The sequence below is a fragment of the Eurytemora carolleeae genome, unplaced genomic scaffold (assembly GCF_000591075.1).
Source record: "Eurytemora carolleeae unplaced genomic scaffold, Eaff_2.0 scaffold188, whole genome shotgun sequence".
Classification (NCBI taxonomy): domain Eukaryota; kingdom Metazoa; phylum Arthropoda; class Copepoda; order Calanoida; family Temoridae; genus Eurytemora; species Eurytemora carolleeae.
In genome coordinates this window covers 227,903-246,050 of record NW_019396140.1, presented here as the reverse complement: position 1 = coordinate 246,050, position 18,148 = coordinate 227,903, and the positions used below count along the sequence as shown (strand labels likewise).

The 18,148-nt window shown below is 33.9% G+C and overlaps 1 protein-coding gene across 1 annotated transcript; it reads right to left on the bottom strand.

Moving 5' to 3' along the window:
- Positions 1 to 79: 79 nt before the first annotated feature.
- Positions 80 to 17,600, bottom strand: LOC111696128 (rho-associated protein kinase 1). The gene is made up of 20 exons (XM_023465679.1): positions 17,451 to 17,600; positions 16,589 to 16,670; positions 13,416 to 13,465; positions 12,752 to 13,364; positions 12,213 to 12,369; positions 11,726 to 11,893; positions 11,035 to 11,449; positions 10,305 to 10,961; positions 9,533 to 9,586; positions 8,280 to 8,407; positions 7,410 to 7,553; positions 7,057 to 7,268; positions 6,483 to 6,593; positions 5,756 to 6,066; positions 5,120 to 5,210; positions 4,513 to 4,623; positions 2,894 to 3,043; positions 2,685 to 2,729; positions 2,234 to 2,300; positions 80 to 757 (listed from the first exon to the last, which is right to left on the bottom strand). Exons 1-20 carry the CDS (start codon positions 17,533 to 17,535, stop codon positions 686 to 688), a joined length of 3,723 nt encoding a protein of 1,240 aa, XP_023321447.1. The 5' UTR covers positions 17,536 to 17,600; the 3' UTR covers positions 80 to 685.
- Positions 17,601 to 18,148: the final 548 nt, after the last annotated feature.

Below are 18,148 nucleotides of genomic sequence, written 5' to 3'. Positions count from 1 at the left end.
AAAAATAAAGTTGTTACTCATATAGAAGTGTAGATGGTAAGCTGTTGTGAATCGAACATGACGGGGGTTTTTTTTAAATTTTTTTTTAATGGAATCTCTTAAAATTTTGTCTACAGTCCCTTTCATATCTGAGTGTTGAACATATTCACATTAAAAAAAGGCGACTCTAGCATGAGATAATAAATGCTTTAAATATAAACAACAAATAACAAATATATGGTACATTACATGTTACACATACATTAAACAGTACGCAGAGTTCAGAGAGTACATTTTTCAGTTTAAAAAATTGTACTGTACGACATATAATATTCTTTAATCTTTGTGTGTCTGGAAATTCTGTGCAGATGAATTTTTGTTTTTCTAATTCACAAATATATTATTAGGAATTTGTTCAGGCTTTTCACGTTAATAGATTTATATATATATTCGAGCCATGCAACATTTAAGCTGATTATGTACCGATGCGGTAAACAATATAACATTAATAATCTTAATATTTTATCTTAATATCTTATAAATTATAACATGTAAACGTTTATTTATAAATTTTGCGGATTCTACTCTTTTCTGCGTTCGTTTCATATCAATATATAATGATGTGCATTTTGTAACAGATAAGGTTTAAACCTAGTTAAAGTTTTGTGGATTTTTTGTTCCCTGTTTTTCTAAATAATTCCCAATTTTAGTGGGTTTTCATGAGCTCCAAAAGACATCCAACAGCTCCGAAATATCCTTCATGCTCACAGAATAGAGCCTAATAATCACGTACAATCATATACATGTTTTCTTAATATAAGAATAATTAGAATTAATTGATACTTAATTTAATGAACTGGATTAATAGATCAGTCGTTCGGATTAATGGATTAATTATTAACTAACTGGATTAATGGATTAATTAACCAACTAACATGAATTATGGATTAGTAGACCAACTGTCAATAGATTAATTGACAAACTGACTTACATAATGGATTAGTTGACCAAATGACTTAAATAATCGATTAATTGACTTACATAAAAGATTGATTGACCAACTGACAAGATTAACGGATTAATTGACAAACTGACAAGATTAACGGATTAATTGACAAACTGACAAGATTAATGGATTGATTGACAAACTGACAAGATTAACGGATTAATTGACAAACTGACAAGATTAATGGATTAATTGACAAACTGACAAGATTAACGGATTAAATTAGACCAACTGACTTTAATAATGAATTAATTGACCAACTGACTGGATTAATGGATTTATTGACCAACTGACTTGAAAAATGGATTAATTGACCAACTGACTTAAATAATGAATTTATTAACCAACTGACAAGATTAAAGAATTAGTTGACCAACTGACTTGAATAATGTATGAATTTAGACTTGATTATTGGATTAAATTAGACCAACTGACATGAATTATGGATTGTTGACCAACTGACTTGAATTATGGATTGTTGACCAACTGACTTGAATTATGGATTAGTTGACCAACTGACATAAAATGTGGATTGTTGACCAACTGACATGAATTGTGGATTAGAAGACCAACTGACTTGATGATCAGTAGACCAACTGACATGAATTGTGGATTAGTTGATCAACTGACATGAATTATGGATTAAATTAGACCAACTGACATGAATTGTGGATTAGTAGACCAACTGACATGATTTGTGGATTAGTAGACCAACTGACATGAATTGTGGATTAGTAGACCAACTGACATGACTTGTGGATTAGTAGACCAACTGAAATGAATTGTGGATTAGTAGACCAACTGACATGAATCATGGATTGTTCACCAACTGACATGAATTGTGGATTATTTGACCAACTGACTTGATTAATTGATTAAATTAGACCAACTGACATGATTTGTGGATTAGTAGACCAACTGACATGATTTGTGGATTAGTAGACCAACTGACATGAATTATGGATTATTGAACAACTGACATGAATTATGGATTAAATTAGACCAACTGACTGGATTAATACAAAGTGTACAAAAGATGTAAATATGAATGGAAAAATAAAGGTCAATTGAAAAATGCTAAATAATTTTATATGAAGAGCTAATAAAAAACTAGTAAATATGCAAATAATTTTTTAAATGACAATTTAGTAAAAACTAAAAGGATTTTAAACATGATAAAGTGATGAATTTAATAAATAATTTTAATTTAAATAAATAAAATATGATTGATTAATTGATTGTATTTTCCTTCATAGTTCCCCCTGACCAGAATTCCATTGCTGTTGACAGGCTTCTCATAGCGATAGTATTAATCCTGGGAAAAACAAAGATTAACAATATATTTCTAATCGTTAAACATAAAGGTGGGACTGTTTTCAAGTAACTCTCCATATACAGATTAGCGTGTCCGTTATACAACGATACCCTTATAATCAAACTTTCAAAGTTTATAATTTTCAATTGTCTTCTTTCTTTCAAAGTAACCCTATTCCTATCATTTTTGGACATAACACAAAAAGTTTTGGTCTCAGGCTAATTAAATTTTTGAACTTTTCTGACTTAACAACTAAATCCCTCTCTAACACGAGACTAGTAGCTGTTTGCTAGCATAGAGGTTAAAACAATCAATCTTTGAGAAAAGTGGGGCCGGGGCAAAAAAGAATTTTAGGGAAATAAATTTCACTAAACTATTATTTACCTCAAGAAATTCCCCACAAACACAACTCGCTCTATTCCTTCACTTCTAAAAGAATAAATTGTAAAAATATAATTTTTAGTCGGTGGGGCTATCATTATTAATATAGAAAAAAGATTTTGTCCTCTGGGGAGTGTAAAAAATAATCAGAAAAAAACACATTGCTTTCGTCGTTGTATTACTAAGTTTTTTAGGGATCACTGAATTCCAACCTGCAGCAGAGTCTAGCGATTGAACCTATATTGTTCGTGATCATCATTAGCGTCGCCTTCGCCAAATCCTCTTTACTCGCTGCGGCGATCTTGTCGCTCATGTTCATCTGACCGAAACTGCTCGCCACAATATCTCCAGCAAGATGAAACCTAAGCAAACAAAAGTTTATAAATAAGTAAAAACATTTTTTAAAATCATAATACACTTCTTTGTTTAGTAGATTGTCGCTGAGCCAATATCGTCTTCCTATCAAAAAAAGAAATCCACCAACAAATTAGATAAATCCGCAACCCAGTAGTTTCTGAGAAAAGAACATGGAAAGAAGAAGCTTGACATCAAATCAAATCACAACAAATCAAATCAAGTTTAAATCTGAAAGGAAACCCATACACTAAAAATAAACTTTATTCATTGTTTATTGTTTATTGTTGATTAATCCTCAGGAACTCATATAGAGTTATTATGAGGATGATTTTGTTTTTGAGGATGATTTCGCCACATTTGTATATATTTGATATTTCATACTAGTTTTGATTTTGTTTTTTAAAATAATATTTAGCTTTCCACTTGTTTTGGAACATTCCTGGAAAATATGAAAATGTCGTCTTCATTACCAAAAATCCTCGAAACAGGAATAAATGTTTTTATAAGTAACTCTCAGATCATAACAATAACACATATTATGAAAAATCAACTATATATAAATGTGGCGAAAGATAATCGATGACTATAGGTTGTAATATCTGAATGATTTGTTTGAAATTAAATTGATTTTTTTACGGTCTAAGTCGTATGTTGCAATTTTCTCAATTTGTATGGACGCCATGTTATTCGGTATGAGACGTCTTTATCAATCTTCTCCTTATAGACGCAACAGATAGAAGTAAGATTAGTAGCGATCAAAAGCGCTTTTTTATCGCATTAAGCCTATACCCCCTTTCATTTTTCGCGAACACTCCCTTTAAGCGTTGCTGATTGTTCTTCCTGTGTACGACTTCAATTTTAGGCCGCCTCTCAAATCCCCCAAAAACCGGTTTCAATTGAACGCCGGCTTAAATCTTGAAAATTGAATACGGCTCAAATTTATTAAAATTCGGCCTCTGGTTGATTTTTCTTAGTTTTGAATGTCTCTTACAGCAGCTCATGGATTCTTTCTATATTCATCGTATCTTCTTTTGAAGATATTCAAGGTTGAAGATTCTTTGATGTCTGATGGAATCAATTCCATTTACTGGTTTACCCGAATACTGTAGAAATTATATATGTAAATATTAATCCAGAAAAGAAATGAACCATGGCAGAAAACACAGCCTCCTGGTTATGAACAGATCACGAAGATTGGCTTTAGAAGTTTTACTTCATCATTGGTCAAAAAATGGACTACTACTTCTACTATACATAAAGAAACATTCCAGTTCTTACTTTGAATAAAAATTCTGGCCTTTACATTTCTATGTATGTACGGATTTACAATTTTAAATACTGCAAATGATCATCCTAGATTGGTAATTAGCAACTTTCTACTTTCTTAACAATTATTAAAACTATGGTGTTTAAAAACTTTCTAAAAGTGTTTATTGCCATATTGGCCGTCTCTAATGAGGAGTCGTGCACTAACCTGTCATAATTTCCTCCGTATATATCCTTGACAAGTTTATCCACGTTCCTATTATCCCCCCTGGACGCTAGCTCCAGAGCCTCTTCAAACGTCTCACATTGCGTCAGTAACCTGACGCACATGTTTCATCATTTAGAATAAATACATTATAAACAATATAATTTTCAAGTAAAAAATAAAAACTTAATCGAAAAACGAATGATATTTAAAGGTATTGTAAAACTTAGTTTTTTTAATCTTAGACTTTAAAAAAAAATCTAATTAACACTGATCCAAAATCATTGGCGCATCAAGTTATCTAAAACAATGTATGGGCTGTAAATATTTGTATGCAACTTTTAAAGGGGCCGGCTGTCGTTTTAATTTCAAGTAACCCTCCATTAAAAAAAGGAGCATGTCCGATTCACATAAGTTTTCTGTTTCTATTCTCTATTTAATGGCGAACCCCAATTAAAAACATAATTAAATTTCAAGAATAGAAACATGGATAGATTATTCACTCTGATTCAAACTTAACAGATCCTATATTTAACATTCTTTAAAATATGCCATTAATGCAAAAAATCCCACAATTTGCTGATTCTTCCTTTAAAAATTAGAAATTTACCTGGAGAGGCCGAGGAAGGTTCCTCCTCCAAGCGAGGTTCCAGAAACCCGAGTATAATCCTCCGGACCTCGTACTGCAAGTATAGAAACTCCTGTACATGGATAAATCTAGCTCAGGAGATACAAATCTCATTCAAGGTGAGATAATGGATCTTTTGAAAATCTTGAATTACAAATATCAAGAACAAAAACGAATGCCCATCTTTAATAGTATTTAATATAGTAAAATCCCATTCCTCCTATTACAACCCCCCCATTTCGGAGGCTATCATTTATTTATCCGTTTAGACGCATGAAACAAGGATCCGGTTCAGCTGTATTAGTGCTATAGTCACTAGATCCGAATTAGTTTTAATGGATTCAGATGGAGTACTAGTCCAAAGTTTCAAACAAACAGAAGTAATTTCTCAGGCCTTAGACTTAGGTTTGGTCCTTAGATAATTTTCCAAAAACAGAAAATCATTTTCTATGCGAATCTAGATTCTAGATCTCGATCTTCCTTAAAAAATTGACTTTAGGACCAGGATTCTGGATCCATGTCAAAATGAGTTTTTTCTTAAATCAAAATTATGAAATTTTATGAAACTGAACTCAAAGTTTTATTTTTAAATATAAAGATCTCAGCTAGATTATATCCCTGAGCCGACATTGACGAGCATGAACGGATACGGATCCCGGAAATCAAAAGAAACCTTCTCCGCGGATTCATCATCCTCCGGGTTCTCCCAGAAGTAGAGCTCCTTAGGGTTGTTCTGCTCGATGAACTGGAGCCCGCTCATCAAACTGTCCAACTCGTCGAACTTGTGGAGCTGCATGTTCAGCTCCCGGAGGAAATCCTTCTCGAACTTGTAAGCTCCTCCTCCCGTGGCACAAACAGTGATCAGGGTGTTGGCCATCCCCTTTTCCTTGGCGAGCTCTATGAAGGATGCCATTTGGGTCGTGGGAAACCTAAACATGGAGATTGTATTTAATCAATCAATCACTAAATATTTCGGAATTAAAAATTCTTTTAATTATTTAATATATACTTGACTGACGGTATCTCAAAAACGCCAAACCGGATAAACCGATAGAGTCAAAATTTCAAGTCCAAGATTTTGATTTTGTAAATCTATTGATGTAAACAGAAAAATCGCGAAATTCTATATTGTTATCATTTTTGAATATATGCAGAAAAAGGACAAAAAAAATATATATCAGCTGAAAAAAATCCTCCGAAAAAAAGCGATACAAATATAAAAAAATGAAGAAAACGGGACAAATAAGAAAACTGAAATAAAAGAGAAACTGTGAGTTAGAATAATGCAAGATTTGAGCAGCCCAATGGGCGACGAAGAATAAATTGGAGGAAAAAGATTATAAACCTGATAAAGTGTGCTCTACCCCTCCTATGTCGGATGAATAGATCTTCCATCTGTTTATCCTCGTCTCTGTGTCCACTATCCCCGTATGCCAAGTTGTTCGTCAAATACTTCCTAAACAGAATATAATAAACTAGCTTGGGAACCCAGTATTGCCTGGAATATAAGTTGACAATCTCAAAAAGTATTTCTGAACCAAGTTAAGAATATTCCTATGGTTCTATTATCAATGTTTATAAGACGATGACAGATAATTAAATAGGATGAATAAGTAGGAGAAATATGATAAATGAATGAAGCAGTGTTTAGGATCCGGATCCGTTGGATCCGCAACATTTTGACTTCCTGTATTCCCTGGATTCGGATCCGCAAAAACATGCAGATCTAAGGGCATAAAATCCAGTTTTAGCAAAAAAAATGGGCGAAAAAAAAATATTTTTTTTTTGAAAATTCTTAATCCTGAAAAAATGTTCATGACCTGGATACGGATCCGGATGCTTTATTCAGGGATGATCCAGGATCTGAATTCGCATCAAAATGAAATGGAATATTCCCAAATGAAGTGACCTTAACAAACCTGATATTACTCACAGTTTCCTCCTCCCTTTCCGATGTGTCCTCCGGTTCAAAATAAACCAGTTTCGAGAGAGTTCCTCCGATATCCATCCCGAACCAGGGCATCGGAGGCAACTCACGCGGTCCAAACACACACTTAGGTTCCTCCTCCGAACCCTGGAGATTCAGCTCCTCCTGATTAGTCTCCGCCCCCGCCTTCTCCATCCTGGTTGGGCGGAGTTATCACAATTAGATCACAGTTGATACATCATAAAATCTGAGGTCGGAGAGAAGAAAGAAGGTTGGATCCTTCCTCTCTTGATCTGAAATAATCACAGCCATTAGAGAAAAAAAGTATGAATTTAATTGAGATCATGAAGGATTGCTATCAACAATCTTATTTTTCTTCGTGATAAGATCTGCTAGTTCCTCTGCAACCTTCTCCATATACCGGTGTCTCATAGGTTGAACTGGATATGGAGTTCGACACTCAACACACTCACTTCGGGTTCGGATCACCTGGAGTAAAAACAGATTTAAAAAGGGACTGAACGTAATTTTTAGTGACCCTACATTCAAAGAAAGCAATGTCCTATTTACAATGGTACCCTTGAAAACTTAATCTGATCAAAAATCTGGAAGATATCGTCGTTTTTCTGACTCGAAAAGTGTTTATTTCTTTGAATTTCTTCATTGTTTCTTATGAGCAAGTTTAGCAGAGAAACCACAAATACAAATAAACAGCTTAATAAAATAAAAACGTTCATATTTAATTCATACGGCAACAGACAATGCTTTTAAGGGTATCCATGTAAATCGGTCATTGCCATCTTTGAATAGAGGGTCACTTGAGATTATTCTTACAGTCCCTTTAATAGAATATGCTTGTTTTAGACGGAGTATTTAAAGGTGTAGAATTTCTAAATAAGCAAAGTTAGTAAAGTTGTTTAAAGAAAAAAAGTCTACGTCACAAAATTTCACGGGTACACTATACATTCAGGAGATGAGGAGAGAGAGGGATAAAATTAAACATGTGATGGTAAGCCGCCCCCCCCCCCCCTCCTATTATACTTTTCATCCATAACTTCATTTATCCATTAGAACAATAAAAGCCCGTAAGATGGTGATATGATTTTTACCACAAAATATAAACCCCAACGTATCAACAATTTTCGTAATATGGGTATAAACTGTAAATCTTACATATTTACTTTTTGAAAAATACAACAAATTAGAAGAACACACCTTTTGCCAGCAGTTAGAACAAATGATATGCTGTTCTGAGCACATATATATTGGAGTCTCTGATGTCTCTAGGCACACCGGGCACTCAAGGTCACGTGACTTCTGCTCTATCTGACAGCTCAGAAACTCTGCAGATCAAGGTTTTGTTATCCACCAATTTAAACATAAAATCCACGAAAACTTTAACAAAAACTAAAATACAACCAATGTTTAAATCGTTAAAACAATAAAGAATATTTAAATTATGAGAACCATAATGATTTTTTAAATCGTCAGAAAAATGATGAATTTTTTAATCGTAAAAACAAGAATGATTTTTCAAACCATAAATGAAAATATCCTTATTAATCTTTGGTTTGGAGAGGGACTAGTCACACTGACTATACACAAAATTCACAGCATAACTTTTAAATTGGAGATATTAAGTTTAAATCAGGAAATCAAATTAATAGATTATTAAAAATGTTTGCTTTGCTGTGTCCGACAATTTCAATAAAACTACCAAGTGGGGAGGGAACACAATGACTTACGCTTTCTCTGGAACTGATTTAAAATACAAAAGAATAAACCTTTGTATAATCAACTAGGCTCGAATCTGAACTAAAAATATGTTTACAATTACAACCACAAAATCCTTATCTTGCAGAATAATACACATGGGTAAATATTACCCTGAAAATCATTTTCAACCCTCCTCCCTTTTTAAATCATTTTTTCCCCCTATACAGTTAAGGTTTCATTCACTGAATTTGAAAAATTCAAAGAATTTCTGGACTAAAAGTATCAAAAAAGATGAAACCCCGAATTTAGATGTTAATTTTTTCTTTTTCATATTTTATTTTTAATCATCTCGTTATTCTTAGAACAAATTTTTATTAGATCCCCCTTTTCCAAATCTGATCGTGAGACCTTGGAAAAGAATAATGAAACCTTAAGAGAAATGATAGCATGGGAACCCAGCTTTGTCTGGTGATCTAAACAATTTTTAAAAGTTAAGAACACTCCTGTTCTATCGAGTAAATCGAACAATTGAGATAAATTGAACAAGGAGTTCTATATTTATTCACTAGCTTGGGAACGTAGCTTTGCATTGAAACAATGTTTTCTTTTTAAATGCCAACTGAGAACTTTTCAAGACCAAGCAAAGAACATTCACGTGATTCAACTCAGTTCCTCAGTGAGAATTTGAGGCAAATCGGTGTAAGGGTTCCTTACTACTTTGAACATATGAAAATACAAAAAAACTGGATTGCCTAGAAGAAGCTGTGAATGTGCAGTGGTGGATGATGAGGAACTCTTAACTGAACCTAGGATTAAATATTCTTAAACAAATATCTAATTCTGAGAAAACCTTCCACTTCTAAGCTGATCTTTGTATAAAAAATACATTTCTTAAAATATATGGGCACAGAACTTTTTCCGGAATGTATTTACAGCTTAAATTTTCCCATATTCGTACATCCTTGAAATCATCTCTGGATTGTTCAGAAGATTGACCCATTATATATCTCAAAACAAAACCCTTCAGTAGATAACTTAAAGATTCACTCTCTTATTGAAATTTTAACTTTTGTCTCCAGGATCTTATATTTTGATTTTGATTTCAACCGTAACTCTGAAACTAATACCTAAAATGGCCATCCTAGAGTTTCTCGAGAGAAAAAAAATAATGAAAAAATCAACAATTAAATCCCGTTGAACATTCGTTTTTAACAGTTTCTTAAATAAATGCTCAATATTACGAAAAAAATAGATAAAATGGTTCACTAATAACCTTAAAGAGTAACTGCAGACACTTTTTTAACTTATCCAATTTTCATACTTCCCAATTATTGATTACCTTTCGACAAAAAAATTTTAATGTTTTCCTAAACCAAAATTCAGGGAATGATTTTTAAGGTAAAGATATACTAGATTAACAAAAATTAAAAAAAAAAAAATTATTCCGCATCGATCCTATATTTTCGTGACTTCTTCCCTTAAAAGTCGGAATGAATGGATTTATAATCAAACTGAGAAATATACCTGAACAATCTTTAGATGCAGTCTTCGTCTCTTGTTGCAAAAATCTTAAATTTTCTTTTATCATCTGAATCTCTTTGTTAATTTCTAGTTTCCTATCCTTTACAGGATGCAGGGCTTTATCAACCTCCGCCTCAAGTAATATTCGTCTCCGTCGGAATTTTTTTATCTCCTCCTCCAGATCTCCATTTTCCGCCTGGAGCCGGTTCTTATTCAGTTGGAGTTCTCCAATCTTTTTCTGAATATCCAGGATAGATTGCTGGAGCTCCGTAATCTCGGCATCCATCTTGTTCATGGACTTACCGTTTACGTGGATCTTATCCTCGCACTGCTCCAGGCTCTTCTGGAATTGGTTCAGCTCGTGGTGGTTCTTCTTCATAATATTTAACCCATAACTCTCGTTCTCGGTGAGCTCCAGCTGAAGGTGTTCAAGCCGGGACTGTAACCGGGCTCTTTGGCTCTCTATTGTATTGTTCTCATTACTAATTAATTTCTCTGTTAATTTCTCAGGTTTTGTTTCCACTTCTGATCTTTGATCATCACTTTCCCTCCCTGGTCTTGATTTTTCCACAGAATGCTTTGATGGTTTTTCTTTATTTGGTTTGTACCCTGCTGTAATCTTTTCATATCTTTGTGTCAAAGAACGCTTAACATCAACCCCTGAAAAAAATATTAATCAATAACATAAATATTCTTCCATTTTAAGAATTTACAATATAAAATAGTATCTGACCTTTGAGATCTGGTTTTCGTCCATTTTTGGCTGGTTTTAAATCTGATTTAGCTCGGCCAGTTTTAAACTCGACCCACGGATTTTCTAAATCATTCTCAGTGTATTCAGTCACAAGATTCTCAGATCTAGATTGGACCTGAAGAGGGGAGGGCGGGGCACCACAAGGTTCAGTTGTAGCCCTAGCTGCAGTTGGAGATAAAGGAGAAGATGTTTCAGCTTGGGACGGATCAGGATTAGGATCAAGATTAGGATTAGAATCAACTGTTTTTATTGTGGACTGAGAACTGCATGTATTTTCATCAGGCAAATTACTTTTTCGTTTCTTTTTCTTATTTTTCTTTTTATTTTGAGTAGATTCCGGCTCGCCCTGTATAAAATCTACAAGCGCGTCGATATCTCTATGATCTTCTTTCTCCTAAAAATGATGCAGTCGGTTAATTTTATTCTTTCTGCCACCTCCAACCCCCCCCCCCCTTCAAAACTGCATGTAAGGAGATTATAAATGCCAAATTTTAAATTTGAAGAAAACCAGATGCATCTGGTGGATTATATTCCAATTTCTCCATCATTAGTGAAAATATTGTAAATGTAAAAAAAAGAGTCACACAAGTTGTCTTGGTGTTTGTCTCACAAAAAATTGATAAGTTTCTTCTTTTAAAAATCCACAAAATCCATTAATGTCCTAATTTACCTTAAACTGGAGAGGAACTGCTAAACTAACTTTTCTCGCGAGTCCGAGCGCGTCTTGAAGTCGAAATATTGGTTGAATAAAACATTGAACAGAATGAATATGTTCATGTTCCTCGTTTGAACAAAATATTGAAAAATCTAGTTCTTCAAACGCCCATCTCTCATCAACCTTATGAATAAAGATTATCCATCTTAACAAAATAGTTTTAATAAAATTAAGAAGTATATTCATGACGATAAAAAATTTAAAATTTCATAAAAATGGGACCATATATTCCTCTGAATATGTGGGACCTCCAATTTTCATTGTAAAAAAAATTCAGTTTTAGTGTAAAAGTTGGTGAAATAAAAACCTGGAATAGGCATTATGATCTTAGTTCATTATTAAAATAACTTTAACAACACAGAAATACTACAAAACTTAAATTTTCATGGTAAAATTCATTGTCTAATGAGTTTTTTTTAAATTAAACTTTTAAATTGTTTACTTTGATCTTTGTGTACTTCTCATAGCTGAGAATAAGCTCCTCTAATGACGTGTTCTCAGTGACCCCGGAGAGATACAGGGTGGGTTCTCCAACATAAGAGTCGATGTAGGTGAAATTCCGAACAGGGCCGAGAACAAAGATATTCTCCGGAGATCCACTGAACAGGAAAATTTTTAGATTTTTAAAACTAATTTCTCAATATACTTCATGTGAAAATATTTTTTGCACTTTACATTCAAAATGTTTTATATTTTTCCCTAAAAAACATTTTTTTCCCCAATTCACCGATAAATCTGAAGTTTTTAGAGTTTTTAGCAACGTGCAAACCTTTATATTATATTCAGGAAAATAATACATTTCTTTTAACAGGAGGGGGGGGGGGATTTTCAAGATAATATACATAAGAAAAAATGTTCATATTAGAAAAAAAAATATTCATAATTGACTTTAAAATTTTCATATAATGCGCATTTTCTTTTAAAATTTGGCGTCGATTTTGTAAACAAACCCCTTGTATGAAAATAAAAAAGAAAATATACCTCTTTCTATATTCATCTTTTTCCCAGAAATCGTTGAAACACATTTCAGAAACAACTTCTCCGTTGTAAGATTGAATTGCTTGTTGGAATTCCTTCAGAGTTTTTGATAAATCTCTCTTGAGGTTTAACCTTCTCTCACCCTCCTCCACCTTCCCAGTGTTCTCAAGGATATAGGCGGAGTTCTCATACCTGGCCAGCACATCATAGACATCTGACATACACTTGTCCGCGTGAACATAATTCATCTTATTCAACTTGAGAATTATTTTAGAAAAATCCGGTAAATGCTCCGGCAGTGGCAGTGTGTATGTTTCTATCGTCATATCAAACGCTTGAAAAAGAACATTTTTGAGGCAGTTAAGCTGGGCCGAACAATTGTCCGCCATCTCTGCCGTCGGATGTTCATGCTCCTCAAACACATGTAGGAGCGGTAAAGGATCGTCTAAGGTCAAATTTAAGCCGAATGAAATTTCTTCGTTTCTCCTAGCTTCGCGAATTCCAGTCTCGACAATTAGGTCCATAAGCACTGTGTTGGTGATATCTGGCATGTAGAGGAAAATAAAGATGCAATCTCCGTCCACCATTCCGACTCCCATTGGTGTTGCCCCCCATTCTAAAAACGAAAAGTTTACAAAGAGTTAAAAATGAGTTTACTTTGACTTACCTAATATAGTTTTGTCGAAGAAAAGAAATGAAGATCTATCCGACTCACACCTATCCGTCATTAGAGGTATGAAGTATTATAGTACTTTTGAAGGAAATGTTTACATAATTTAGATTTTGCCCTTATTTAATGCGTTAAATGTCCGATTTACAACGGTATTATTATTTCAGACCGAGCAAAAATGACAGAGAAAGTCTAGTTTTAAAATTTTAAAAATGATTATGATCAACTGCGGAAGGGCAGATTTTAAAAAATTCGCATCAAAGTATTTCGATTTTTGTAAAAGGGGAGGGTTAGTTTGACCAATTTAGTTACATTTGCGAATCCTGTCTTCATTTTTTGAGGAATCTGAATGAAATTTTGTATATGGGCATCATTTGTGTTTGTTTTAATTGAAAAAAAAAATTTGTAAAAATTATTTTTTCCCTTTTTTCCTGTTTTTTAAGCCTTTTCACAAAAAAGTCTGATTCAAATACCAGCTAGGTATATTAAACACCTACTTCTTAGTCAAGAATCTCATTACTAACATCAGAACGAAGTTTAAGGTTGTTCAGAGCACTTCCCCCCTATTTTATCATAGTCAGATTGAGATGTTAGAACAAGAAATTTCTTTAGAAGAACTGGCGAAAGCTCTTAAGAAGTCTATCGTCTCCGGGTTCCTCTGGTTTCACATATGGATTCTATAAATGCTTCTGGAAATTCAAGGGAGGGATTATTTATAAAGCAGTTTCTTTTCGTTTTACAATTGGCAAACTACCAAGCCTCCAAGCCATTGGAATAATTTCTTTACTGCCTAAGGGAAACAAGCCAAAACACTTATTAGAAAACTGTAGACCTATTACTTTACAAAATAGTGTTTATAAACTTTTGAGCTCAGCCATTGCTAACAGACTTAACCTCGTGTTACCTTCCATCATAAATAAGGACCAATCAGGGTTCGTCAATGGTAGATATATAGGGGACTGCATTCGCAACACCTTTGACATGATGGAATGGGCAAAAAACAAGAAGAAAACTGGACTGCTGTTACTTATTGACTTTAGAAAAGCCTATGATTCTATCTCCTTTTTTATTGGCAATGCTCTTCTTTATTTCGGATTTAGAAATAATTATATAAAATGGATTAACATTCTATTAAATAATTTTAAAGCTTGTGTAAACCATGCAGGTAATATATCTGAGCTTTTTAATATCTCCAGAGGATGTAGACAAGGTGATCCTATTGCAGCAGCCCTGTTTGTACTGTCCATAGAAATTCTTTGCATTAAAATGAGAACGGATCAGAATATTAAGGGTTTTAAACTAGACAAACTCGAAATACTTTTATCTCTTTACGCAGATGATTGTTCAATATTTCTAGAATAAGACTCAAATAATCTTGAAAACACAATTACAGTTTTAGATGAGTTTTTTAGAATATCAGGCCTACAAATACATCTTAATAAAACGCAATGTGTCGTGTTTGGACTTATTCATGATGGAGATTATAAATTATGTAACCATCAGACATCCTGTTTTGGTAACTTTCAGTCTGCTGAACAACTGGCAAGGAGAAAGAAGTGTAAATAAATACCCAGGGGATGACATTCATGTTGATATGATTGGTATACCAGAAGGTACTGTCAAGATTCTCCACCACGCATTTATGGCAGAGTTTGGATCCAGCTCCATTCCGGTCGATGTACTTGTTGAAGGAGCTGTCAACGACGTAATGAGAGGTAAAAATGCATCAAAGATAATCAGAGATCTAAAAAAATTTAAGAATGATGTCCTTTCTATGAAGACTCGAGCCGGAGCTGGGGGCAGATCTACGTTCTCTATAGGTACTCCTCCCTTCCCACCGAAAATTGCAGTTCTCCCGTATGAAGAAAGAGTACTTCAAGACAACAGGTTCGAAACTCTCAGCACACTGACCACCATGATCAGAGAACTAAACCGCGGCGATCCTAGGCTTAAATCCTTCAAGGCTCCCACTTTTCACACCTGGGGACTCAAAACCAAGAAACTAGATCCTACTTTCTATGGGCCCCGAAACCTGATGGAAATATGAACCAAGTACAGAGATCCACAATGGAGAGAGAAGATCTACACCGAGATGGTTCACCTCAACGACAGCTCCAGATTGAGGATGGGTAAGGTAGTGCTGACGTTCTTTAAGGTTCTATATGGAATAGTCGAATCAAAAGATATTCCGAAAATTCTAGCTCTAGAGATCGAAAAGAAGGAACGGGAAAGCAGGAAGAGGAAGCATTATGACAGATAGATCAAAGCACTCAAAACCTAAGATCACTGATCTCCAGAACGAAAATGTGATATTGATGAATTATCTATTTCTATTTCTTAAATTGAATTCCGAGTTAGCCAGAATTTGTCCACCATTTAAGCATCCAAACTTAAATCTTTCTTTAATTAGGCATATCTATGGTGCAAAGCTATAACTTTATGTTTATGGTGCAGAGCTATAACTTTTTACTTATTACACAATTTTGGTTCTGGTATTTTTAACTCTTAAAAGGAAACAATGGTGCAAAGCTGTTGGATCTTCAATAACGCTCTCTCCGCAGTCAATTTTAACCGTCTCAATGAATGTTGCCTTTTAAAAACATGCTTACCTGAAGCTCCTTGTATAATTTTGCAAGTTCTTAAATTGCTGCTAATTTAGCACTGTTATTTTATTTTATTAATCTTTGCTGATACAGTTAATTGTTGTGTTCGTCTACACATTTATTAAAAACAGAAAATCAAAATGTACGTGTTTTTGATATATATATTTGCTCTTGTGCTTTTTGAACAATAAATAGATTTGAATAATAATAATTTTATCATATTTTCCCACTTTATTAATATTTTTCACAATTTCTAAGTTCATGAATTTATTTTTCGATGAAAATATTTTTGGTGAAAAAGCTTAAAAAAACATGGAAAAATGGGGGGAAAAATATTTTTTATACATGTTTTTTATTTAACTTAAAAAAACACAAATGATGCCCATCTGCAAAATTTTATTCAGATTCTTCAAAAAATGAAGACAGGAGTCCCAAATGTAACTAAATTGGTCAAACTAACCCTCCCCTTTGTAAAATATGTTTTTATTTATGTTCTTGTTTAATAATGGACGACAATGCTCAGAGATTAAAAATTGAAATAGAATTTGGGCACATCATAAACTCTTCCTTAATAATTGTTCCTCGAATGAAATAGATGGTTTAAATTCGATACTACAGTTCTCTATGTGATGCGGTCCGCGTACATGGTCTAAAAGAAAATAAACGCGATTTAGGTGCAAAATCCACACGCTGATTATACAGTTCGGTCCTTTTCCCATCAAGTTATGACTTTCGATCACAGTTTGACCAATTCAACATAACTTTTTTGCTTTTCTCTTTCATATTTTGTTGTCGGCGGGTGCAGAGAAAATAGCCGGTTCAATTCAACCAAGATAAGTGGGTCAAATAAGTGACTATGTCTACTATAGTCAAACTACGTCTCTATAAACACTAAATCTGGTCCCAATAAATGAAATATATTAACCTTATAATTCTCTTGACCGGTAGTCCTAATGTATAACACTTTTTGGACCCCCCCCCCCCCCAACAATATTGTACATGGCCTAGATTCCAACTATTTTTCAACAAAATTAATCATTATTTGTATTATTTCAGGGTTAGGCTGTGACAATATCTGGGCCGACAGCTCCGGCTAGAAAAGGCTAAGGGGCAGAGGCCGCGGCTAGAATTGGCTTAAGGGGCCGAGCGCCGCAGCTTTAATAGAACTTAAGGTCGGGTCACGTGTCAAAAAGTGTTCATTAGGCATTGTCGTCTTGACAAATAAAAGAATCTAGTTTAGATATTAACAATTATTCTGTAATTATCTAACTTGACTATATATATGACTATATATATGACTATATTTTGGTAATTTCCTAGCGAACGATTTTTGGACCCCCCCTCCAAAAATCTTTCTCTTGGACAGGACAGACCCTATATTTTTAAGTATACGTGACCCAACATATATCAGAAATTTAAGTAAGCTTACCTTGATAACATACACCGTCTAAATACTGCCAAATATCATAGATTTTCACTGTAGGGTAAGCAAAATTTATTGTTTGAATAATCATTCTTTAACAAATATACCTTACAGTTCTTACAGTTTTATCATCTGAAATAGTCACTTCATTAACTAATTAAACTACAACCTTTCATATAAATTTAAAAACGGTCCTGTAGACAACATAAGAGTTTGTATTAAGTGTAGTAAAACAGTTCTTCATTTTCTTTTCTATTTGTTGAGCGCATTTCAGTAAATAAATACCACTGATAATTATAGTTCAATCGTCTTCTAAATTTCTGCTTATGTGTGGGATTTGTGGTATATTGGTCGGATTCACAGAACACGTACTTGACTCACTTGACGGTAATGTTGATCCGCTCTACTGCCCATCCGTCCTATTGCCCATCCGCTATACTGCCCATCCGACCTACTGCAACATCTGACCTACGACAGCTGTAGGTCGGATGGGCATATCTTCTTGCCCATCCGACCTATTCAGCAGCTTTTGTCATATGCCTATAATTATATGCAAGGGTATGAAATAATCAATTGTAGCTGTCGGACGGCCACTCAATTTTGTAGGTCAGATGGGCACTTTTCGTAGGTCGGATGGGCATTTTTCGTAGGTCGGGTGGGCATATTTCGTAGGTTGGATGGGCAGACCTTTAATATTTAACAAT

Bases quoted from the DNA above. Each gene is read 5' to 3' on its own strand.
- LOC111696128 (XM_023465679.1), bottom strand. From the start codon at position 17,535: ATGATTATTCAAACAATAAATTTTGCTTACCCTACAGTGAAAATCTAT. The intron at 9,587-10,304 runs GTATATTTCTCA...ATTTAATCCTAG, and splicing joins TGCATCTAAAGATTGTTCAG to GTTCAGTTAAGAGTTCCTCA. The intron at 2,301-2,684 runs GTAAATAATAGT...TGTTTTTCCCAG, and splicing joins TTTGTGGGGAATTTCTTGAG to GATTAATACTATCGCTATGA.